Here is a 26,407-nt window from a genome sequence, read left to right as displayed (position 1 = left end):
GACCATGCGTCCTGGTAGATTTCTTTTGCCTCTAGACCAATACGGCCACAACCTGGATACCTTCCCTCCCACACACATATACAAATACACACAGCCCCAAACCAAAGAACACACACAAACACAATGGACACACAGCTCCAACCTCCAACACACACTTGCAGCACAGTATAAAACAACACACACTGACACAGCACAGCACAATGCATAGAGAACAGAACACACACTTGCACAGCAGAAAACAACACACATAGAGCACAAGAAACAAAATAGCACACCACAAAACAACACACACAAATTGGAGAGTCTTAACCCCTAACAGAAATAGACATACACCGCAGACCCACAACACACAAACATGCAAAACTCTGCAATACATACAGCAGACCCTGCAACACAAACACACACACAATCACAACCCCCCACACAAAGCCCCAACCACCAGACACACCACAAAGCCCAACAAACTCAGGCACTCCCACTGCACAACACACACAGCACAACATAAACACATGGTACTTTGAGGTATGGTTCTCAAAAAGCCCCAGACCCCAACAGAGCCCCAATCCACAACAGACACATACCAGGCTCCAACACCCTACATGGGCACACCCCCCCCAACACAAATGCACACACAGCCACAACCTGCAAGAAACATACACAGACTCATCCTAAAACACACACAGATATTTCACAATGCAAACATGCAACCCCCAGACACAATACCAATTCCTAACACAAAACCACATACATCTACATCCCCAACACACAAAGACATCCACAGCCCCAGCAGCCAACACACAAACAAAATACACACATAACCCCCAAGACCAACACACACAGCCCCAACCCTGACACAAGCCCAGAGAGTCACAGCCCCCCAGCACACACATGCAGAGCCCCAAACCCCAACAAAAGTGCAAAGCACCAACCCTCAACACAAAACTACTCAGGGCCTCAACCTGCAAGACAAAAGCAGAGTCCCTACCCGCAACAGACCCACACAGCTCAATACTTCAAGACATACACACACAAATAGTCAAACCCCTCAAAAATACACAGTTACAACCCAAACATGTATGCAGAGCTTCAAACCCTAACACACACACAGAGGCATATACATGCACACCACCCTGAACCCTTGCCACACAAACAGCCGCAAACTGTAACACAAAGCCCCAAGTCCCAAAACACAGAAAGTCCCAACCCCTCTGACACACACATAGCCACCAATACACAAACACAGCCTGATCCCCCAGCACAAACCTATATAGAGCCTAATCCTGAAAGGCAAACACACATCCCCAATACATACACGCTAGGGCTTTGCAAAGCTAAGGTCCCCAATTTGATTCGACGGCAATTCAGCCCGATTCAGTGGCCAAATCTCTGAATCTGAATCGAATCAGGAGACCCTTTAATCTCTATGAATCTGAATCCTCCGCATCCATTCAGAGAGATTCAGCAATTCAGACATAGACACAGTTTTCAATGTTTTTTTCTACATACCTCAAAGTACCAGGCAGCTTGTGAATGCTGAGATGCTGGGGTGCATGGAGCATCCCACAGGAGTGTGGGGGGCTCCCCAGCATGCTCAGCAGCAGACCCAGAAGTGGACCAGAAGCACTTCTGGTCCACTTCTGGGTCCTTCGGGGAGTGTTCTGGGGGGCGCCTCCATGCCTCCCTGGCTCAGCAACGGGTGCCTCTTGGGTTTGGGGGGCACCCAGCATCCCCCTGCAGCTGATCGCTGAACCAGGGGGGTGCAGGAGGGCCCCCCAGCTTGCTCCCCAGTGCGCCCAGAAGTGGACTGGAAGTACTTCTGGTCCACTTTTGGGTTAGCTGCCAAGAACACGGGGGGCCCCTTGCTTTTCTGTGGGACACTCCATCCTCCCAAACATCACAGCATTCATGAGCTGCGCCTGGTACCTTGAGGTATGTAGAAAAAACATTTGAAGCTGTGTCCATGGCCAAATCGCTGATTCTGCAAATCAGCATTGAATCTTCAGATTTGGATTTGGCCGAATTAGGGACCGTGATTCAAATTAACAAATCGAATCACTGCCCCCAATTCAGGCCAAATCCAAAGCTGAATTGAATATGGCCCATTTTGCACACCCCTAATACATGCACAGAGACAGCCAGAACCCCACAACATATGCATACAGCCCAAACCCCAATACAACCAACACACACACAGAGCCACAAGCCCTTATACATGCACACACCATCACCACTACCAGAGATACAGAGTCCAATCCTCTGACCCACACACTGAGAGCCTGAATCCTCAGCATACATGGACACACACATGCACACCACCCAAAACATGCAGACACAGACATAATCTGCAAGAAGTACACATATCCCCATCCCCACCATGCACACACACAGCCTTAACTTCCAACACACACAATGCCTCTGATCCCAATAAATGAACAGAACTCCAGTACACAAAAAGTGCCCCAAGCCCTGACACAAACCCACACAGTGCAAACCACCAAGACACACACACAGCACCTACTCTCAACAACACACACAAACACATCCCTCAACATACAGAGAGACATTCACAGCCCCAACACCCAACATGCACGCACACACACATAATTCCAGCCCCAGCCACACACAAGCCGAACACCAAACATGCAGTCTCAATCTCCAGCAGATGCAAAAACATACACAGCCACAACACCAGACACCCACACACAGACTTCCACAGCAACGACCCCTCAAAGCACACACACACAGCTCCAGCCTGACCCCCACACATAGCCCCAAACCCCAGCACACACAGAGCCCTAAACCTCTGACACACTGGGCCATTTTACATATGTTCTTGGAGTGTGTGGGGGGGAGGATGCTTTAAATTAGAGCGGCTCCAAGAGCTGCCCTAATTTAAGTGCCTGCAGTGTCCCTATGCTTCAAAATGATGGCAGGGCGCTTTAGCTTGTTGAATAAGCTTTACTTAAAGCACCCCAGTGCCATTTTGAAATGTGGGGACACTGATACAGGGAGACACAGAGGCTGGTTGGAGCACCCTAATTGGCACACTGTAACTGACTCAATTAATCGAGTCTGCTCCAATGCAGTGTAATTACAGCACATCAGAGCAGCTTCCCTGCAGGTGTACGGTCCCGCCACAGAGACCCAACCCCTACCACACACATGAACACAGCTCCAAGCTTCAACAGGCACACAGACACATCCTCCAAAATCTACACAGATATCCACAGCCCCAACTCCCAACACATACACCCAACACACACACAACCCCCAGTACACGCCCAACCCTAACCTTCAACACGGACAGCCCCAACTCCCAAAACACACAAAAACATAAAGCCCCAAACAGCAACACACACAGAGACAGTCCCAAATACTAAAATACACAGCAGCACAGCACACAAACAGCAAATGCATAGCAGAACACAATACAGACACACACAGAGCACTGTACAACACACCCTCAGCACAGCAAAACACAATACACTCATACAGAACAACACAGCACAGCAAACACTTGAACAGTGCAACGCAACAGAACACAGCAAATACAAACAGCATAGTACAGCACAGCAGAGCACAAAGCACACATGCACAGTGCAGCACAGCACAATACAATACACACACTTGCACAACACAACACAGGGTAGCGCACACATCCCCAGAGCAGCACAGCAGAACACACATACTCACACAGTACAATGCAGCACAGCACAATACACACAAAGAGCACAGTGCATGCACTGGACAGCACAGCACTACCTATACACACAGAGCACAGTTCAGCACATCACACATATTCTCACAGCAGAGCAAAACACAACCAGCACAATATACACAGTGCAGCACATACACTCCCACAGAGTAGCAGAACACAGCACACAAACAGCACAACACATGCACAGCACCCACCCCCTCGTACAGCACACATATACAGCATAGCACAGCACACTCAATAAACAGTGTAGCATAGTACATACACATAACACAGCACACTGAGTGCATCACAGCACATGCACTTGTACACAGCAGCACAGCACTCACTCATACAGCCCATCACAACATAGCGCAACACACACACTTGCTAAGCACAGCACACACACTTGCACATTGCAGCACAACACATACAGCACAGCACAACATCCACTCACTTACACAGTGCTGCACAGCTTACACTCATGCAGTGGAAACTAGCACAGCAGAGCATACACAGTACAGCACACACACATTCACATTGCGCAGGAGGCACGAATAGTACAGCCAGCCCCCTGAAGAGAGCTCAGAGCTGTACACATCCCAGAGGGGATTAACCCTGAATACATTCTCACACAGCTCCCAGCACAAGCTAATTTTAACAAAAATCTAACATTCCTTAAAGTTAGCAGATGCTAATTTTAACATGTAAACACACTCTTTAAGCTGAGCTACCTAGCACAGCTCAAAGATAATCCTCACTTGATGTGGTATAACTTCAGGATGCCTAGTGGGTACTTAACATTTGTTAAGGAGCTTGAAATTGCAATCCTACAAGTTTTAAATGCCCTTAACAAGATCTAATGTAATGTTTAATCAGTGTAATGTGTAATTGTAATGTCACCTGTCCTTGCTTAAGCAGAAAGGTAAATTATTCAGTAATTTCTTATGTATTAATCTTTTCTTAAGAGATTTAATTTTAAAATAACATTTGTTACTATGCATTGATTTTAAGTCATACAAAGTGATTATTTAGTAAACAACAAGTAATTGGTTTGTTTGTAGCCATAATTATCCATTACAGTTAAAATAGTAACTAGATTGTAGACTGTAGCATTTATACACTAGTACTGTGATTTGATTGCTTGTTTGAGCATGAAAAAAAATATTATTTAAAAAATGAACACCGTTTATCATGCTTAGATGAAGTAGTGATATGCCTAACAAATGCAGCCAAGGAGCTTACTTGTATTGCGATTGAAGAGACCTTTCAGGGTGCCCCACTCTGAACCCTGAGTACCAGCATCTGCCCTAACACGCAGATTATAGGGCACAGTAGCAGAGATGTCCTCTGTCACATTACACTGAGTAACAATGATGAATGTGCACTCACTGATGGGAATCCAGCTCTCATTGGCATAATATCTTTCATACTCCCTGGAGAAAGCAAAGGCAGATACCACACAATGATTTAAAACACATAAGTAGTTCTGTAATCCAGCCCCTTAATCAGGCTATATTTTCTAAGGGCTGTATCAAGCATCAGCTTCCCCACACGTATAAGGAATTTATGAGGACATAGGTGAAATTTTCAGTCACATTTTAAGTTGTGATAAAATTCTGGTGTAGACAGAACACTAATGTTTACTATTTGCAAGTGTGTGTGTTGCGCTATGTTGTGATGGGCTGTATGAGTGTGCTGTGCTGCAGTGTGCAAGTGCATGTGCTGTGATGCACTCAGCATGCTGTGCTCTGTGTATGTACTGTGCGGCACTGTTTATAGAGTGTGCTGTGCTGCGTTACACTGTATATGTGTGCTCTGCGAGGGGGTGGGTGCTGTGTATGTGTTGTGCTGTTTCTGTGCTGTATTCTGCTACTCTGTGGGAGTGTGTGTGCTGCACTGTGTATATTGTGCTGGTTGTGTTTTGCTCTGCTGTGAGAATATGTGTGATGTGCTGAACTGTGCTCTGTGTGTATAGGTAGTGCTGTGCTGTCCAGTGCATGCACTGTGCTCTTTGTGTGTATTGTGCTGTGCTGCATTGTACTGTGTGAGTATGTGTGTTCTGCTGTGCTGCTCTGGGGATGTGTGCGCTACCCTGTGTTGTGTTGTGCAAGTGTGTGTATTGTATTGTGCTGTGCTGCACTGTGCATGTGTGCTTTGTGCTCTGCTGTGCTGTACTATGCTGTTTGTATTTGCTGTGCTCTGTTGCGTTGCACTGTTCAAGTGTTTGCTGTGCTGTGTTGTTCTGTATGAGTGTATTGTGTTTTTCTGTGCTGCCTGGCTGCCACATGCATGTGTGTGCACGCACATGCACATGGCACCCTCTGTCCCCTGTATCCTGTTCCCTCCAGCTCCAAACAGCCCCTTACAGGCTGGAACTCTGCCAGCCTGCAAAAGGAACCTGCCTTCTCCAATGTTTTTCTCCTGTAATGTGAATGTGTAACATGTAAACATAGCTAACATTTGAATGATCAAATATAATTTCAGGGTGTTTGTACCTATGCTCTGGGGTTGGGGAGGGGCACTTTAATTACAGTGGTTACAAGAGCCGCTGTGCTTCAAAATAGCATCTCATGTATCAGCATCCCTGTGCTTCAAAATAGCAGTGGGGGATGCTTTAACTAAAGCTCATCAAAAGAGGTTTAGTTAAAGTGCCCCTGCCACCATTTTGAAGTGTGGGGATGCTGATACACAAGATGCAAAGGCTGTTGGAGGCATGCTAATTAACACACTGCAGCAGACTCAATTACCGGATGTCAGAGCAAGCAGCCTCCCTACACATCTACACTCACTTGCAGTGTTCTGTACCTAAATGGTATTTATGTAGTTATGTAAGTGCAATTTCTGGCACTTACACAGAGTTTAGATTCTACTTCCACTTGCATTGCTATCACCTGCATTATGCTGGGAAATACAGATTTAAACCCCTTTTATATGTGGGGTAGGTGGCCAACCACTTGGTTAGTAGGCTAAATCATAAGAGGGTCCTTTTCTTCCTCTGGTATCAGTCACCCATTAGTCATGGGAGTTTCCAAGACTGCAAGAATATTGTGCCTGATCCGGAAGGCAGCCATGTTGCCTGTGCTCAGTTGGTATATGTATGCTGTGTGTCTGCAATGTGCCAAAAATAGAATCCAAAATTATGTGCCAAAAGTAGTACTTTCATGTATGTGTGGAAAACACTAGCATATAATGGAGACAACTTTAATGATGTAAACATGTATAGTCAATGCAGTGTTCAGTGAAGAGAAAAAAAACAAATGAAATTTACCCCTGAAACTCAACAGAGTATCTCACAGTTTCTCCAGGGATGATCACCGGACTCCAGGTTAAGAAGTGCTTCATGTTGGTAGAAAAAATAGAGATATTCTGAGGAGCTGGCAGCAGAGCTTCTTTATCTAGGATTTCCACAAAAAAAGTAAGAAAAAACCCTACATATTACAATTTGATAAATGAATATCACAGTTTAGGAGGATTATGGAATGTTACCCGCTGAACTAATGAATATACTTCATCATTTATCTTTGTCATTGACACTCAAGAGTTGTGAAAGCATTTAACAATAAACAAACAGGCCATAATGATTACTGATGGGAGGAACACAGAACACCTAGGTCAGCTTGGCTTTTTAAAATAAAAACCATGCATCTTTGTTATTTACGAGTTCTTGAAGCACATTCATAAACCAGTAAGTAAAGGAGAACCTTTCAGTCAAAAATAAAGAGAGCAGATCAGGGAAAAGACCTGAAAATTTCAGTCAAGACAAATATTACATTTTTGGAAGGAAATTTTGAAGTAACATTTTGTTTCACTATTTCATTATTTTCACTATAATTAAAATAAAAAATATCAACACAATCTGTATCGTCAGATATTTAGTTTCACATTCCGGCATCATGACAGAATTATTACATCACACTTCGTATTTCCATGCTTACATTCTCATTTATCACCCATCAATAGCTAATGCTTCTGTCATCCCACAACAAAAACTGAAACTGAAGCCAAAACATTCTCTTTCTCTTCCCAGTTCATGTATGTATCTGTATGTCTTTAACTAGCATCTCTTTGTCACAAAACACCATGTACCATCTCTTCCTTTTCTATTTCTCCTCAGCCATTTTCCTTTCAGACTTTCTTACACCCTTGTGACTTTCTAACACAGTGTGCTAACCACCACTCCGATATTAGGTAGTGCCTAGGGTTACCATGTATCCAGTTCCAAAAAAGAGGACACCTGTCAGGGGGAGACCTCACTCCCAGCCCACAGCCCCCTGTCCCTGCCAGTGACCCTTACTCCCAACCTGCATCCCTCCATCCCTGCTGGTGCCCCTCACTCCTGACGTGCAACCCCTTGGTGCTGCCAGTGCCCTGCAATCCCAATCCACAGCCCCTCACTGCCTGTGCTCCTCACTCCGAAGGCACAGTCCCTCCAGCCACACCAGTAACTCTCACTCCCAACCCCACAGCCCCTTGCCCCCCCACCCGCCCCAGGCCTGCTGGCAACCAGGCTGGTGCATGGCAACTCCAATTCCTTTGAGCAGCAGCAGAGCATGTCTGGCCCTGGCATGGGTGGGAGGGAAGAGGACAGGAGGCCTGTGGCACCCCCCCACCCTGGGCTGGGGCTCCAGTACTGCAACAGATGGCCTGGCCATGCCTTTCCCAGGCAGTGTTTTTTGGTCACCACCCTGCCCCTACAAGCATGGGCACTGGCCCTGGTGCTGTCACCACAGTCACAGAGCTCTCTGCTGCCCTCAAAGAGCCCCACTTCCCCTTTCCCCGCTGGAAGAGCAGGTGCCTCCTCCGCTGCTCCCTCTGTCCTGCCACAGTATCAGTTCCTGGATAGTTTCCTTCAGCACTGCTAGGCACCCTCCCCTTCACACACACCCATCCACTCCACACTCCCCTGACATACACATGTATGTAACCCAGGTGGTACTCAGACAAAGTACCCCCTCTCCAATTGAAGGGATTTAGCAAGTGCTAGTACTCTGTTGGGAGGGGTAGCTGTTTCCCTCCTATCCCCTATAGACTAGAGCCAAGACCAGTTGGAATTTAATCATATATGGGTTAACATGTCATATCATGTTAAGATATGACACAGGTGGGGAAGGCAATAGGTGCAGGAGAACAAGAGGAGATTCAGTAAAGGTAAGATACACATATACATCTAGCAGAGGCAAATCAACAACAAGCTTGAGGCACAGGGTTTCACAAAATGTCAGGTACAACAGATTCAAGATGCAGGCACCCCAGAGAGGGGAAACCTTTCAATCCAGTGGGGATTTCCTCTCCCTAACACCTTACCCTCTCAGTGTCTTAGCCAAGGATTGAGCCTGGGGCTCCCACAGGGAAGATGAAAGCTCTACCACTGAGCTATCAATGCCTGGGCAGCTGCTTGTGATTCCAGGCTCTCACCCCCCTGGGATCCTCCACATGTCATCTGCACTCCAAGCAGCCTGGCCTCGCTGCCAGGGGGCAGCTTGGGGCTTGAATCCTCCACATGCCATCTGCATGCTAACCTGCCTGGTCTCCCAATGCCAGAGGGTCGGATGCCTGAGCCACTGCCTGTGGCTTGGGGTTTTGATCCAAGCAGAGGATCCGCTGTGCATGCTACTGCTGCTGAGATGAGCTGAGCCACTGCCTGCAGCTTGGACCCTCTTCTGGCTTCTGAGCTCCTGTGGAGCAACCGCTTCTCACCCCCTGGGCACATCTCACCAGCTCTTAAGGGCCCCTCTTCTTCATTCCTCAGTGATCTCTCTCTCTAGGGCCTGGTGCACTGCCCCTTTTATCCCCCTCCAGCTGGCTGGTGGGACCAATCAGGCAACATGAGAGGTGAATCTACTCTCAGGTCCAGCTTCCCTACCTGGCTTTTCTGGGGCCTGATTGGTGGGGAGAAGTAAATCCATCCCCCCCCCAACCATTTTTGAACTTTTGAAAACCTCCAGGCCAAGCCACCACCAGCTGGCCCATCATACACACACACCCCAGACAGTCCTCAAGCCCTGGTCCTTCAATCCCCACTTCCCATAGACTTACCTGCATCCAGCTGCTGAGAATGTTCCCAACACCTTGCCTGGCTGTATGCCAGCCTCATGCATATGTGCACACACGTGGTGACTCCTGCCTCCAATCACTCTCCCCCTCTGCTCCCAGCAGCGGAGCAGAGAAAAATCCTGGGCATTTGTTCAGATTTCAAAAAGCTGCTTGAATAGAGATCAGAGGACCCAAAAAGAGGACACGTCTGGGAAAACTGGGACAGACGGTAACCCTAGTAGTGCCTTCTCTTGTGCTTCTTTTGAAGATAAGCATTGCATTTAATAATAATTGGAAAGAATGGGTGGAAGGGAATACAGAGAACATTTGGCTTCACTGGGAACAGGCTCGAAAATAGAACCCAGAGCTCTCTCTTTAAGAGGGCTAACAGCCAACACACCAAGCTTCACACACTCTGACTTTCTTGTTTCTCCTGGTCCCACTTTTCATCTTTTCATAGCTTTCATAGATTTCATAGACATTAGAGCTGGAAGGGACCTGGGAAGATCATCAAGTCCAACCCCCCACCCAAAGGGCAGGAAGTCAGCTGGGGTCATAGGATCCCAGCAAGATAAGCATCCAATTTACTTTTGAAGGTGTTCAGTGTAGGTGATTGAACCACCTCCAATGGCAGGCTGTTCCAGACCTTGGGGGCTCGGACAGTAAAGAAATTCTTCCTTACATCCAGCCTGAACTGGACTTGCAGTAGTTTATGACCATTTGACCTCGTCATCCCTTGGGGCGCTCTGGTGAACAAACATTCCCCCAGATACTGGTGGTCACCCCTGATAAACTTATAGGTGGCCATCAGATCACCCCTGAGCCTGCACTTTTCCAGACTAAAGAGCCCCATGGCTCTCAGCCTGTCGTCATAAGGTCTGTTTTCCTGACCTCTGATCATGAGCGTGACTCTCCCCTAGACTCTCTCAAGCTTCTCCACATCCTTTTTGAATTGTGGAGCCCAAAACTGGACGCAGTACTCCAGCCGCGGCCTCACCAAGGCTGAGTATAAGGGGACAATGATGTCCTGGGATTTGCTTGAGAAGCATCTATGGATGCAAGTCAGCATTTTGGTTGCTTTACTAGCTGCAGAATTGCATTGCAGGCTCATGTTCATCTTGTGGTCAATGATGACCCCCAAGTCTCTTTCTTCTGTAGTGCTAGCCAGCGTAGCACTGCTGAAACTATAAGGATGCTGCAGATTTTTCCTCCCAAGGTAGAGAACCTTGCATTTTTTGGTGTTGAACACCATCAGGTTCTTGTCCGCCCATTTGCTGAGCCTGTCAAGGTCAACCTGGATCATCTGCCTGTCTTCAGGTGTGGATGCTTTGCCCCAAAGTTTGGTGTCATCAGTGAACTGAGCCAGTCCGCTTCTGACTCCAATGTCCACATCATTAATGAAGATGTCAAACAATATGGGTCCAAGAACAGAGCCTTGGGGGACCCCACTGGTCACAGGACACCATGATGATTGACTTCCATCAATTACTACCCTCTGGGTCCAAACACAGAGCCAATTTCCCAGCCAGTGGATCGTGGTTGACCCAAGACCACAACTGGCCAGTTTCACCAAGAGGTGATCATGGGATACCAAATCGAAGGATTTTTTGAAGTCAAGATATATGACATCAATCTCTTCTCCGTAGTCCAGGTGATAGGTCACCTGGTCATAGAAGGAAATGAGATTGGTCAAGCAAGACCTACCTGCAACAAACCTGTGCTGGCTATCCCTTAGGATGTTGATGTTGGCCAGTCCATTAAGGATGGCCTCTTTAATAAACTTTTCTAAGATCTTCCCCAGGATAGAGGTCAGGCTGATGGGCCTATAGTTAGCCTGATCCACTTTCCTCGCTTGCTTGAAGATAGGCACACTGTTGGCTTTCTTCCAGTCTTTGGGCACTACACCAGAGCGCCAGGAGTTTTCAAAGATCTGTGCCAGAGGCTGGGCTATGATCCTCGCCAGCTCCTTGAGTACCCTGGGGTGCAGATTCTCAGGGCCAGCTGACTTGAAGGTGTCCAGCTTCTCAAGATGTTCCTTCATGAGGTCAGCATTTATGGAGGGTAGGGGATCCCCATCACCCGGATCTCCCTGTCCCATAGCAGGCATGGGTGTCCCATGGGACTGATGAAAGATTGACGCAAAATACCTATTTAATAGGTTGGCTTTTTCCTGGGCGTCAGTTGTCAGTTGCCCCATCTGGTTTAGCAGGGGTCCAACATTGCCCTTGCTTTTCCTCCGGCTCCCCACATATCTGAAAAAGGACTTTTTGTTGTCCTTGATGCTTGAAGCTAGTTGGAGTTCAGTTGCAGCCTTGGCTTTCCTGGTTTGGTCCCTGCAGGACCGGACCAGTGCAGAATAATCCTCCTTGGAGGTGAATCCCATCCTCTATCTTTTGTAGGCTTTCCTTTTTAGCCGCAGGAGGTCCGCTAGGTCTCTGGAGAGCCAGGGGGGCTGCTGTGCCTTCTTGCTGCCTTTCCTCCGTGTTGGAATAGATTTAGCTTGTGCATTGAGGATTGCTTCCTTAAGAAGCAACCACTTTTCTTGAACTCCCATCTCCCTGGGGTCATGGTCCCTAAGGGCCTGACCGACAAGCCTCTTGAGCTTGTCAGAGTCGGCTTTTCTGAAGTCAAGGACTTCTGTGTTGCTGACTGACTTGCCAGCTTTACGGTGGATGGTGAAGGTGATCAGTTCACGGTCACTGTCACCCAGCTTCCCATAGATCACTAGGTCTCCGATTAGGTCGTCCCCGTAGCCAGTACCAGGTCGAGCAGCGCTTTGCCTCTCGTTGGCCCATAGACTTCTTGAGTCAGGTAGAGGTCATCCATGCACAAGAAAAAGCTTTGTGACCGCTCGGATTTTGCTGAGTGATCTTCCCACGAGATGTCCGGGTAATTGAAGTCACCCATGACAAGCAAGGTCCTGGAGCAAGCGGCCTCAGTCAGTTCCCACGTGAACTCCTGGTCAAGCTCAGGACTTTGAGTGGGAGGTCTGTAGTAGACTCCCACCGTTGTGTCCCCTGTGCCATATTCCCCACGAATTTTTACCCAGAGTGTCTCTAGTTGTCCATGCCGGTCGCCAACATCAGCTTGCAGGGACATGTAGCTTTCCTTCACATAGAGAGCTACACCCCCGCCCCTTTTGTCAACACGATCCCTCCTGTACAGGGTATAGCCCTCTATACCCGTGGTCCAGTCATGGGTGGAGTCCCACCAGGTCTCTGTTATCCCAATGACATCGTATTTCTTTGCACTGAGCAGGAGGATGAGCTCCCCTCCTCCTGACAGAAGGATGACAGAAATGCCTTTCTTCTCTGTTCAACACTTTCTAGTTGTGCATTTCAGCTAACTATGTTTGTCAGGCCCTAGATTCCAAACAAAAGCTACATACATGTAGCCAGGGGCACATATATCCTACTCCGCTTACCCAGTCTGCATGGGTATATAGTCTTCTACATGCCAGAAATAAAATTTCATTTGTTAATAGCCCAGTTCTCTAATATTCTTTTGACTTCTGATCATATCCTCCAAAAATTTGCAAACCTTTCCAGTTATATATTATCTGTCAACTTGACCAGGAAGCTCTTTAGTCCTACACATGATTTATTAATAAATATGTTAAACAGATCTAGAACAGTTTCTCCAGAACAGGGCCTCCAATATTATGCCATTTCACATCAACCAATAATAGGGCTTGGAGGGACCTCAAGTAGCATGGGGTGAAAATGGCTTGTCTTAGCTTCCTCAACAGGGTAACATGGAGCATTTTTACATGTTCTCTGTGGCCCATGGGTGCTTTGAGCAGCTCTGAGAGCCACTCTAATTAAAGTGCTGCAGCATCTCATGTATCAGCAACCCCATGCTTCAAAATGGCAGGAGAGATGCTTGAACTAAAGCTCATCGAACAAGTTTTAGTTAAAGTGCCACTGTCACTATTTTGAAGTGTGGGGACACTGATACATGAGACATGGAGGCTGGCCAAAATGTGCTAATTAGCATGCTGTAAAAGACAATCAATTGAGTCTGCTCTGATGTGCTGTAATTACAGCACACTGGAGCAGCCTCTTGGCATGTCCTCAGGCACACAGCTGTGTGTAAGGATAAAAGTTATACTTTGAGCACATTCTCTAATTTAGAAGAGTTGGGAATTGTGAGATGGTCCCTCAGGGAATAACCAGTTAGAGACACTAAAGTATTGCAGAGTCTTGTCTACTGTTCTACAGTAAAATTAGTTTAGTTCATCTAATTCATTCCCAGTTGTCTTCATTGAACCTGATGATCATTACATGGTGTCAGCAGTGGTGAATGACAAAGAAGTGAAAGAATTTGAATTCCAGACTAAAAAAGAAGTTGGAAACTGAAAGCAAGTGGTACAACATAGCCATATGGAAAAACAAAGGCCTTGTTACGGATCTTCACAGACATATAGTCTAAATAAAAGGACAGTTATTCATATAAGCATTGCAACCTCTACCTTCCCTTCTGTTATCAGGCAATATGGCAGAGAACTGGAGGGCATTCACACACAGTTTTGTATGGTACTTAGCAGGCATAGGGGCATAAGACAAAAATGATAAAGTCAAATCCTCAGTCATCTTGTACATCATGAGGTGCATCTACACATTCACTAATGTGCCATAGTTATTGCACATTAAGTTTTGTACTTGCATAACCAAGTACTAAATCAGTTTACAGTAACTGGTGCTACTGGACAGTAGCGTTGGCACATGGGTTTTTACAGATGCTAACTGTGCAGTAGCCTAATACTACTGTGCAGTAGGGTATTAACATGGATTTTGCCCAGCATGCTATTGTGCAGTGTTATTAGGCTACTACAGAGTTAGCATCTCGTGTAGCTGCACCCATGGAGAAGAAAGTTGTGGCTATTTATAAGACCTTCACCTTTGCAGAAGGACAAAATGTGAAGTCAACTGTAATAATGTCAACATTTGTGGAGTACTACGTGCTAAAAAAGAATGAAACCCTTAAAAGGGACAGATTTTTTTATGTGCAAACTAAGAACAGGAGAAAGTATAGATCAATATGTTAGTGAACAAAGAGATTGAATAAGAACTGTGCTTTTGGGACCTTGACAGAATCTATTATTAGAAATAGGATTATTTGTGGCATTGCAGACACTGCATCACAAGAAAGGCTATTGCGTGAGGGAAATTTGTCCCTAGAAAAGATTAAACAAATCTGAAGGAAAGCAGAGATTTTGAAAGCCCAGGATGAAGAGCTAGATGCACCACAAAAGGTTGTAGGCATGGACAGAGAAAGTCATTTCATAAGGGAATTTTCTGCTGGCAGGAAGCCAGATTATAGGGTGGGGTTTGTGGTGGGCCAGTAGGGGGTGCTCTTGCGTTGAGCCACCCACCTCCCTGTGCCTGACCACCTGCCAGGCTCCGAATGCCTCCCTAGGGGCGCCTTATGTTCGGCCCGACCCCTTCCTGGAGCACATACGCTAGCCTGGGGGTAACGTCGCCACCACCACCCCAAGAATGGACTCACTCCCGGCCCTGTGTCCTTGGGGAAACACAGGCCTAATGTCCTATGGGTACTCGACCCAGTACAGGCACTTGGGCACTTCCCCAAGTCTGGGGGCAAAAAGTACAGTCTCCCTTAGTCCACAGACTTAAGGGGTCTCTTAGGCATAATTTAGACCCACCCCTCAATAAGTCTCCCACACCAGTCACAAAGGAGGACTTTATTGGTTACAGGGGTAGGGTGAAAATAGGGTACAAGATTGAGCAATATCCTAGAAATCCTAAAGAGCAAACAGTCTGGCTGTGATAGCCTTTTGATCATGCACCTGAGCCACTGCCAGCTAGATATCTATCAGATCTCGAGTAGCTTACTCACACACTTCATCCAGATGCTGGTGAGATCCTTTCTAGCATCCAGCTGTTCCTGGTTCATGAGTTTTTGGGGGAGAGGGCCCTTTCAGATGTTTATGCTCCTCTGAGTCCCCCCCTCATGGCTCCAGCCTCACCTCACGGCCGAAGAGCCTGCCTCCTCGCCCGTCCTAACTTATATAGCCCCTGTGACCTCATTCACCTGGTCCAGTGGAGGCCAGCCCCGGTTGGCTGTCAGCCAACCAATTTGAAATACATCACCTGTTACCGGGCAGATTCCAGCCCACCAGGTAGATGCCCCTCACCCAGGTACCAGTCACGTAGGCAGAGGGAGCAGGTTTCCCCCCTCCCTCAGGAATGCAGCCAGCTCAAGTTACCTAAAGAGACAAGGTAAGGGTGTGGTCTCCTCTGCTGAGCCCACCCTACTCAAATGGTCACAGCACAGAGATTTTATCACATTGTCACAGGGCAGAGATTTTAGGGAGAAACCAAGGTGGCTTTCTGCCACAGGGTTTTCCACTGGCAAAGGACATGCTAAGAGAAAAATCTTATAGGTGCACATGCAGCAACATGCGGATAGCAACACGGCCCTAAACATTGTGCTATATTTGAAAATCTCTGTTATTACCAAGGGTGCTGAAGGAACTGGTGAAAGAGATTTTGGAGCCCCTGGCAATGATGTTCATGAAATGGTGGGAGATGGGTGAGGTACCAGAGGACTAGAAAAGGGCCAACATATTGCCCAACTTTAAAAAGGCAGGAAAAGAAGAGCATCCAGGGAACTACAGACTAGTTAGCCTCACCTCAATACCCAGGAAGTTACTGGAGCATATCTTAAGTGAGTCCATTTGCAAGCATCTGGAAAGGAAAGGTTGATCACAGCATAGATTTACTAAGAACAATTTGTGTAAAACAGACACAATCTCTTTCTTTTACAAACTAAGTACCAGGGTGGGTGATGGGAATGCTGTGGATGTAGTTTCATAATTGTTAGGGGCTGAAAGGGACCTTGTAGATCATCAGGTCCAGCCCCCCTTTACTTGGGTAGGAAAGACTGTTGGGATTAGGTGACCCCAGCAAGATGGGCATCAAGATGCTTTTTGATGGTTGCCAGGGTGGATGGCTGTACCACTTCTGGGGGAAGCCTGTTCCAAACCCTCAGCACTCAGCTTGGAAATAAGATTTTCCTTAAGTCTAGCCTGAAGCAATCCTCAATCAGTTTGTGCCCATTGTTTCTTGTCCTCCCCAGGGGCCTTGGTGAACAGATGCTCCCCCAAGCCCTGATCGATGCCCTTGATATACATATAGGCTTCCACCAAGTCATCTCTGAGTCTTCTCTTCTCCAAACTGAACAGTCCCAAATCTTTCAGCCTCTTCTCATATGATCTGGTCTCTAAGGCCTCTAATCATGCATGTGACCCTCCTTTGGACTCTCTTGAGCTTTTCCACATCCTTCCTGAAGTGTGGTGCCCAGAACTCTAGCTGTGGTCTCACCAAGGCAAAGTAGAGGGATGATGACATCCTCAGCCAGTGGTGTGCCAGTGCTTTTGGTGGAACTTAACCTGGAGGATCCCAACTAGAGGGTCTTGCCTTGCCTCTGATCAGGGTCAGACCAATTGCTATATTTGAGGTCAGGAAGGAATTTTACCCCATTCAGATTGATATGGACTGTAAGGAGTTTTGCCTTCCCCTGTAGTAGGGGGTGTGGTCCTGTTTCTGAGGTCTCTTAAGCATATATTAACCACCTTGCACCAGCAGGATATTGGCCGCCATGGGCCCCTTGCTTTACTGTGGCAGGTTAGGGCGTTATGTTTTCTGTTGCATCAGCTGTTTTGCTAAGAGGTTAGATTATGGATTAGTATGGGATGGTCCTACTTTAGGCAGGGCACTGGACTAGATGACCTATGGAGGTACCTATTAGGGAAACACTATGTGGATGTTTGGGGAGCATTGAATCTGCAGCTGGAACAAGGCTTTAACCTGTGGCTAGCAAAAAATGCTAACCACAAGGCAGAATGATATCTAAGCAAGCAATTTGCTTATGCTAAGTAACCATCTTAACTGTGTCAACCATTTTCTGAGGAAAATGTAGCAAGTGAATCTGTGTGAGTCTGTGTGCTGTGAATGAGGTAACATTTTAGGAATGTGGAAGATGGTACAACCTGAGACTAAAAAACAGACTGGAATGTGAAAAACAACATGTAATTGGTAACAGAATCTGAGATGAACATATGCAAAAAGGTGAATGATGATTGATAAAGAAGTCTCCAGAAGGTTCCAGGTTTTGGTCAAAATCCACCCATTGACCAAAGAGCAGGAGTCAAGGTCTTAGACATGTGCTCATAGCAAAAAGACATGTAAATGAATGAAATGCATAGGCAATTCCATGCTAATGAAGCAAAAAATAAACAGAGGTGAAGATTGAGATGGAAGGAGAAATGGGTGGAACAGATGGAGGGTGAGAGGTGGAGTGAATGTTAATGAGTATAAACCAGTGTATAAATGTGGGAAAAAAACTATTGTTCAGGGCTACTCCCCATGTTCATAGACTGGGTGTCTGTGAGGGAGCTCGCCTGTAGCTGTCTTCATTCTAAATAAAGCTGTTGCAAGCAATGTGTGCTGGTATTTGCTCCCTGCTTGCTCTGGCTAATGAGTACCAGGATCCATGAGCAACTGGACTGTCATTTTCCTAGTCGTTGGGCACTGCATGGAGTTGGGGTCTAACAGTACCTTCGCAGCCCTCTATGTTTCTAAGGTAGAATGAACTAAAACCAATAAGAATAACTGGATTTTGCCAGTGGGAGTGCATGGGACAACAGTATAATTTACATCTTCACTAGAGCACAGGTTAATATTTTACCACAGATTAATATAGGAAATTTAAAACTGAGATGAAAGATGAGTCCATCAAGCATAAAAATAAGTGGCTATTGAGGAACAAATATACCAGTGAAAGGGAGATACATTGTTAGCATTCAGTATAAAAGTATGAATAAATATCCATTTATTGTGGTACCTAAGGAGTGACACCAATTTGTGGTCTGGCAGTATAAGACTTCTACCCTACAGCCTGGGTCTGACACAGGGGCAGGACAAATATGGCTCCTGAGCCAGACCCAGCCCACTAGGTGATTTTTCGCAGCCCACAGGCAGGTGCCTACTGATTAATTGTATCTGGGCCAGCTCCGGGGTGCCTCTGCTGTGCTTGCATGAGGCTGAGCCCTGTTCACTCACATGGGAGCAGCACACACTGTGCTTCCACCCTCTGCCATGGGATGGCCCTGACCCCATCCCTACAGGTAGGGAAGCAGTGGCAGCAGATGGGGGAAGGATGGTGGGGGGAAAGCAGCAGCAGTGGTGGGTGGGTGGGAAGCAGCGGTGGGCAGAGGTGAGTGGCAGTGGGTGGGGAGGTAGGGAAACAGCTGGGGAATGGCAGTGGTGGTGGGTAGGGTTGGGGAAAGTGACAACAGTGGTGGTGGATGGGTGGAGCAGGGGTGGGGGGAAGCAGGGTGTCAGGCAGGGTCAGTCGCAGTGAGTGGGAGTGGAGTGGCATCTGGGTGGGAGTGCAGGGCAGCAGGAGCATGGAGACCAGGGGTGTGGGGCCCACCTGGCTCCATCATGTGGGGCTCCACAGAGCTCACATCCAGTTCCTTGGTTCTCCACCTGAGCCACGCACCTCCAGGGGGAGCCCTGCATGATGGAGCCAGCAGCCCAACCCCGTTCACTGCCATGCATAGGTCATGGCAAATGGCAGGGAGCTCTGTGCTATAGAGCTGGGCTCGCTCTGTCCTTCTCCCTGTCACTGAGCTGAGCCCCATGATTTGCACTAATAGTTTCATCATGCAGGGCTCCCCCTGACAGCATGGGGCTCAGGCATGTGAGACCCATGTGATGGAGCTGGCAGCCCAGCCACATATAATTCTGGGACCATGAACTGCCTGTGAGCTCCACCTGCCATGGGTCCTGACCACCCTGAGGTTTCACTGCCTGCTGCTGCCACTGGTGGCCAAGGGCTGTGTGCAAAGCAGAGGCATGTGCAAGGCGGGTGTGTTTGTAGTGGGTGATCCCACATGCACCATACACATGCACCCACCACTCACACTCACACTCACTACCATACACATGCAGGCAACCCCCCACCCATGCACATCCCACATCCACAGCCCCTCACAAACCCCATACACACCCAAACCCCCACACATCCACATACCCCACCTACATGTTCCCTCACCCCACATACACATGCACCCACATCCCACCACTAGCCCCATACTGACCCACTCTTACCCCTCATGTCCCTCCATACCACCCCACAATATACAAGAATAAGACTTCATTTTCAGCTATATTATGTAGTGTACCTCTATGTACATTATGCAAATACACACAAATAAAAAACCCTATTTTTAAAAATAAAATAAAAAGATGTTATTGCATACGTTTGATTTTTAATATATATATATATTTTCTAGTTTCAGGATGGTAAACCCCTTTTCTAAAAGGAGTACTTCCAGGGGCAAGGGGAGGGACTTCTGGCAGTAAAGGTCAAAGGTTGGGGCAGGACTTCTGGTCCCAAGATGGTAACTGGGCTACCCTTGTGGCCCTTCACAACTCACCAAAACTCATTAAGTATCCCTGCAGCTGAAATAATTGCCCACCCCTGGTCTACCATGTAAAGCTCAGGTAGCTCCTGCTGTGCAGTCTTTGTTAAGTGTGGCTAACCCAGTTAGAACTAATCATGGCCAAATGATCTCCCTCCCCTTCCCTCTGAGTTAGAGGTGAGCAAAATACAGCCTGTGGGCCAGATTTGGCCCACCAAGGGATTCTATATGGCCCATTGCAGGTCCCTCGGCCCTGCCAAGCCCAGGTGTGGATGAGGGGGGTGGAATCCTGGGCCATGGGATGTGCTGCTGCTCCTGCTGTCCCCAGATGCATGCTAGGTGCGGACAGTAAAGTGGATGGACTTAGCTTCCTGGCGGCCCCCACAGTGGCAGATCACTCTGCCCAGCTGTCACTGCCAGTATCTCCACCATTGACACCAGACCTGGCCCCACTGAACAGGCACCTTGGCCCCTCCAGCCCACACCCACAGCCAGGGGTGAAAGACGGAGCAGGTAGACAGGGTCTCCATGGAGACCAACTTGGGACCCCCACAGGCAGGATGTACTTGGCTGGGCAGATGGGATGGGGCTTTGAGGAGGTGAGGAGCAGCATCCAAAAGCAGGATGGGTGGGAAGGGTTAGGGCCAGAATCATGGGGTAGTGACAGTGCTGAGTCCAGGCCACATGTCCCTTCCCATGAAACCATGTCTACTTCCCACATGTCCCTTTTCATGAAACCAGATAAAACCATCACAGGAACATGTGGGGAGAAGATCATGACTTTGGTACAGGCCCCAAGCTCTCACTGTCACTGCCCTATGATCCCAGCTTCTCCCACCTATCCTGCTGTCAGATGCTGCTCCCCATCTGCCCATGGCTCCATTCCATCTGCACACTGAGCGCATCCTCCCTGCGGAGGTCCTGTACTAGTTTCCATGCACATTTCACCTGCTTCATCCATCACCCCCAGCAGAGGGCATGGCATGGACAGGCTCAGGGCTGGATAGGATCAATTGACCCTACTGTTCACTGTGCCTTGTCAGCACCTTCTCCACTCACCATATCCAGTCAGTACGCTCCCCCCCACAACAGTTCACCAAAGCTCCTTCAGTGGCCCTGGACCCCAAATATTTCCCTCCTCTGTTCTGAATGGTTCTGGGGCTGCTTTTAAGGAACATCTTCATTACCTGAGCCTTGATGCACTCTGCTATGATTTTCCATCTCTGATCATCTCCTGTCTTAACACTGTTTCTGGTTTTCCTTTTTCCTGACCCTCTTCCTAGATTTCAGCTTTGGATTTCTCCTGAAGACCTTTTTCCTGGCTCCTGACCCTGGTTTGGCTTGCTTCTGTACTTCATCCTGTGGATTATCCTTTGGTTTTGGTAACTTCTGTTTCCCAGCTCCTAGCCCTGGCTTGGTATTAGGCTCTTGAATTGTGGCTTTTGGATCCTACCCCTTCCATCCTCTGTTCCACCCCCATAAGTACCCAGTAAGTCAGCTGGCTTAGTGGACCTTGGCAGGTTCTTGGGAATACTTAATTTCATTAAGCGTTTGCTTCCAATACAGGAAGACACAGGCCCAGGATATGAGGCACTCATGTCATAGTACAAGGATTTATTTTAATGACTAGGTTGTATGCCAACTGAACATGCAATGCAGATAAATAAGCAAGTGCCTCCTGTTATTCATGCAACAGAAAAGTTCATTTTGCTCTGTGTGGTAGATTTAAGAGGGTGTTAGCAAGAATGGAAAATTTACAAGTGCAACAGAAAATCCAGGAACATACAGAATGGGTAAATTCCATAGTTATTGCAGAAAAAAGTAATGGCAAGTTGCATAAATATCTTGATCTGAGATGCTTTAACAAGGCTATCAAACAGGAACATTTTTAAATTGCCACCAAGAGAATCCCAAACCACAAATGCATGATTTTTAATTAAATTGGATGTTTCCTTTGGATTTTCTCAGAAGAAACTCACAATTTTTTTTTCTAAATTATGTAAATTTAATACTGTATTTGGGAGGTACAGATTTTTGCATTTGGGCAAGGCTTACCCCCAGTGCCCCAACCCCCACTGGGGAGTGCCCCCAATTCTTCCCCAAGGATGCCTGGCTTGGTAGGCAGGAGCACAGCACACCCTCCCTCCCTCCTTACAGCCCTACTTTTCTATCATTCTGATTTTATAGAAGGATGTATAGCTCCAGAGTGCATCTGCAGTAAACATAAATTTACTTGGTATGTAGGTCAAAACTAAGTCATACTTTTGCAGCTTGAGCATGATTCTTTGAATCCTCAAAGTACATTCATATAATGTCTTGTTAAACAATGGTATTAGGGGTTTGTGGTCTGTTTCCACATACACAGTCTGACGATAGCTATATTAGTGAAAGCTCTCATAGGCAAACAATATTCCCAGTAAACCCTTTTCAATCTGTGCATATCTGATTTCTGTCAGGGTCACTGATTTGGATAAATAGGCCACTAGTTGCTAATCATCATCATACTTTTGCAAAATAACTGAATCAAATTCTGGCTGTGATGCATCTGACAAAATATTTTTTATGGATTTTGCAGGAATATAGAATTTTAGGATGCACTCTTGCATGAGCTTTTGTTTCAAGGTAAGCCATGATTCCTCCTCTTCTGCATTCCTGAACCATTCATTTTTATTCTCTAGAGGTGAGTCTATATGTGCAATTAATGCAAAGCAATAAACTCTGTAGTTTATTGCTCTAGAGTTTATAGCTCCCAGGCATAGTCTGAATGTGTACCTGGGAGTGCAGTAAACTCCAAGGGAACTTCCTGGGAATAGAGCACATTGACCTGGGTTGGAGCAGCCCTGGTTGGAAGGGGGCCCTAGGGGTCAGTTGGCCAGGTCAGGACTGCTCCCCCCAGCTCGACATGTGACAGAGGGGCTGGCTAGGGCACAAGAGAACTTCAGTGTGGGGCTAACTGGTAGGCCCCCCAACACTGAAGCCATGAAGTTACAGGCATGGAAGATGGGCAAGACTCACCCCCAGTGCCCTAACCCCCACTGGGGAGTGCCCCCAACACTTCTTCAAGGGTAACTGGCCTGGCAGTCAGGGGCACAACACGCCCTCCCCCTCCCTCTTGCACCAAGCTGCTGCCACTGCTACCACCACCCCAGCTCTGCAGTTCCCTCAGCCCCAGCCTGAGCTGAGCTGGGATAAGCCATAGTGGAAAGAGGTAGCATGGCCAGGGACAAGGCAGCCCACACCTGTCCTAACACTGATCTGTGGCATAGGACAGGGTAATTGCTGCCCACACACTCCTGCCTTGCTCTCTGCCTGCCCTTCTGGCTCTCCCCGCAGGCCTTGGCTCCCCCAGCCACATGAATTTCATCTGACCCACAGACCCATGCATTTCTCCTTTAAAGGGGAAAATTCTTGTTTTTCTGTGGGAAATGGAAAACCTGGATCCCTGCTGATCTTTCACTAAGCTGTCACAGATTGGTGAATTAGAATGTATCCATTGACCCATGAATAGCAAATTGCTGTTCTGGGAATGAGTCATTTGCCAGTTGTGTACTTTTATACACTAACAATACTTTCAGAAAATCACCCTCACTGAAATAATATATTTAGTAGGCTTTTTATGACCTTAACAGAGCATTTCATAAGATCATTTGATTGGAGATAATTAGGACTTGATGTACTATGCCAGAAGTCCCAGTCCTCAGCAAATTGTTTAAATTCAAAACCAAAGAATCAATGCCCATTTTGTCTAAAAAATTCCTGTAGAATCTTATGCCTTGCAAATATGGTCTTCAGGTTGGATATCAGTAATTTCCCAGTAGTACTAGATGCAGCGCATCCTTCTAGATACAAGGAATAATAGTGTGTAACTATTAAACAAGTCTCTGAATTCCATATAAATAAATCAACACTAACTTTTTTCATGTGCCCTGGAAGAGGCTGTAGCAGTTGGCCTACTGATATGAAATGGCTGAAATTTTAAACAGCTGTTAAGAGTTTTTAACTATGTTCACAATGCTGTTATAGATTCTGGGCTAGCACATCAGTTTGTGAGCTAACTCTTTACATTTCTTTATTTTTATATGGCCCTCCTAGAATTTCTTCAGCCCTTTCTTTCAGAGGTTCCTCAGTATTGCCAAGGCTGGGCTGCGGGTGATAGGCTGGGGGGGGGGGGCAGAGGGCTCTATTAAAAAATTCATAGAAGTAGGGTCAGAAGGGACCTTGTAGATCATCAGGTCCAACTCCCTGCCCTGGGCAGGAGAGAAAACCGGGCTCAAATGACCCCAGCCAGGGGTCAAGACTCCTCTTAAAGACCCCTAGGGTAGGAGCCAGCACCACTTCCCTTGGAAGTTGGTTCCAGATCCTAGCCGACCTGACTGTGAAGTAGTGCCTTTGGATGTCTAGTCTAAACCTACTCTCTAACAACTTGTGGCTGTTATTTCTTGTTACCCCAGGAGATGCTAGAGGGAACAAGTTCTCTCCCAAACCCTGCTGGTTCCCTCTAGTGAGTTTATAGACAGCCACCAGGTCCCCCCTGAGTCATCCAAAGTCATGGCAGGTGAGTTGGGGGTCTCCAGGAAGATGACCGGAGTATCCTCTGGGGCCTGTACATGAGGCCGAGGCAGACAAGATGGATTGCCTGGGCGAAGGCGGCATGGGAATGAACCATAGAGTGGAGGCGGGTACATTGGGCAATGTAGATTTATCCAGGCCTCTAACTTGACTATATATTTATCCAGGCCTCTAACTTGACTTCAGAGTGAAGAAAAAAAAATGCTCTTGCTTCATATTTTAAAATGTTTTAAGATAAGAAAAACCCTTCTGCTTATTATGTCTCCATGCACAGGTCCTTGAGAACAAATGTTTCTCTCTTTCCTAAAAACAAAAAGGTGATAAGAGTTCTCAAAACAAAATGTGTTGCTGAGCAAGCAACTGTTATGATCTACCTTTGAGTCTCTTTTCAAGGATGCTTTGTTTAAATCATGTCTTTGTTTTCACAATTTTCAGTATAAAAAGGTATGTTAACTTGTAGAGGGGAGTTCTGTTTAGATCTCCTCCGTACAATCATATGGTATGAACACGAATAAACTCAGACTGAGTCTGTTAATTCTAATACCAAAACACAACACAAAGTTTGATTTCTTCCACAGCAACAATATGGAGGCCTGAGACCCAAAGCCTGAGAGTGAGGCTTAGGCAATAGCACAGGGGCCAGGAAGGCCAAGTGGGGCCTAGTGGGAGGCCTGAAGGAGAGTGGGGCCTAGTGGGTGACCGCAAGGAAAGTGAGGTCCAAGTATGTTGATGGATGCCTAAGGCCTGAGTGGGCCATAGGCCAAGAGTGAGGTCCAAGCACATTGACAGATGCCTGAAGCCTAAGGGGCATACGGTCCTGCAGCCCCCATGACAGGGCAGAGTGGTGACCCCAGAGAAAGGTTAGAGTTAGAAGAGCTAGGAGCCTAATGAGAGGTAGGAAGCCCAGAGTGCAGCCATGAGTTGAGGCCCCAGTGAAGGGGAATGTGGCCAAGGTAATTCCCTGGATGCCTGAGGCTGAGTTTGGGCCAGAGGCCAAGTGGGGCTCAGCAATGGGGTTGGGGGAGTAATAGAGTTATTTTGGATGCCATCTGCGAGGCACAGGACATGGTAAAGGGATGGTCAGAGCTGTGTATAACATCCTTGGTGTCAGGACATTAAATGGGCAATCTCCCTTATTTTTCATCTGTTTTAGTTACATCAAAGTGTGGTGGGTGAACCAGGGTGGATTGCCCTAGAAAGGTAGGTGGGCTGATACTGTGATTAACCCTGGGACAGCCCCCTGTCACAATGTCACTAAAAGAAAGTTCCATTTAGTTAATGCACATTAAAATAGACTAATGAGCATTAAGCAACACTTAAAAACCGTGAGGTCCAATATAGATGTGCAGGGAGCTAGCTCTGACATGCTGCAAACCCAGTGCATTGGAGCAAACACAATTAATTGAGTCTGCTGGAGCATGGAAATAAATGTTCTTCATCATACTCTAGAGTCAGATGTATCAGCATCCCCTGTGCTGAAAAATGGTGGTGGGATGCTTTGAACTGAACCTTGTTCAATGAGCTTTAGTTCAAAGCACTCCACCGCTGGTTTTCAGCACAGGGGATGCTGATACACGTGACGCTCAGGCACTTTTAATTAGCGCAGCTCACTAATTAAAGCACCACATCCCCCCCCCTGCACCTCCCAGAGCACA

General features: G+C 47.1%; 1 protein-coding gene across 5 annotated transcripts in view; it reads right to left on the bottom strand.

Moving 5' to 3' along the window:
* The window catches only part of IL20RB (interleukin 20 receptor subunit beta), a 76,327-nt gene that overhangs the window by 32,763 nt on the left and 17,157 nt on the right, over positions 1 to 26,407 (bottom strand). For all 5 annotated transcript variants that reach the window (XM_090024554.1, XM_090024552.1, XM_090024555.1 and 2 more), the window contains exons 2-3: positions 6,966 to 7,092; positions 4,940 to 5,130 (exon numbers count right to left, since the gene is read on the bottom strand). In XM_090024554.1, coding sequence (XP_089880680.1) covers positions 4,940 to 5,130; positions 6,966 to 7,092 — 318 coding nt within the window. The remainder of the gene's footprint in view (positions 1 to 4,939; positions 5,131 to 6,965; positions 7,093 to 26,407) is intronic.

This window comes from Crocodylus siamensis, chromosome 12 (genome assembly GCF_052110815.1).
Source record: "Crocodylus siamensis isolate JL-2025a chromosome 12, ASM5211081v1, whole genome shotgun sequence".
Lineage (NCBI taxonomy): Eukaryota > Metazoa > Chordata > Crocodylia > Crocodylidae > Crocodylus > Crocodylus siamensis.
The sequence above is the reverse complement of the archived record's forward strand: the minus strand, read 5'-3'. Positions and strand labels throughout refer to the sequence as shown.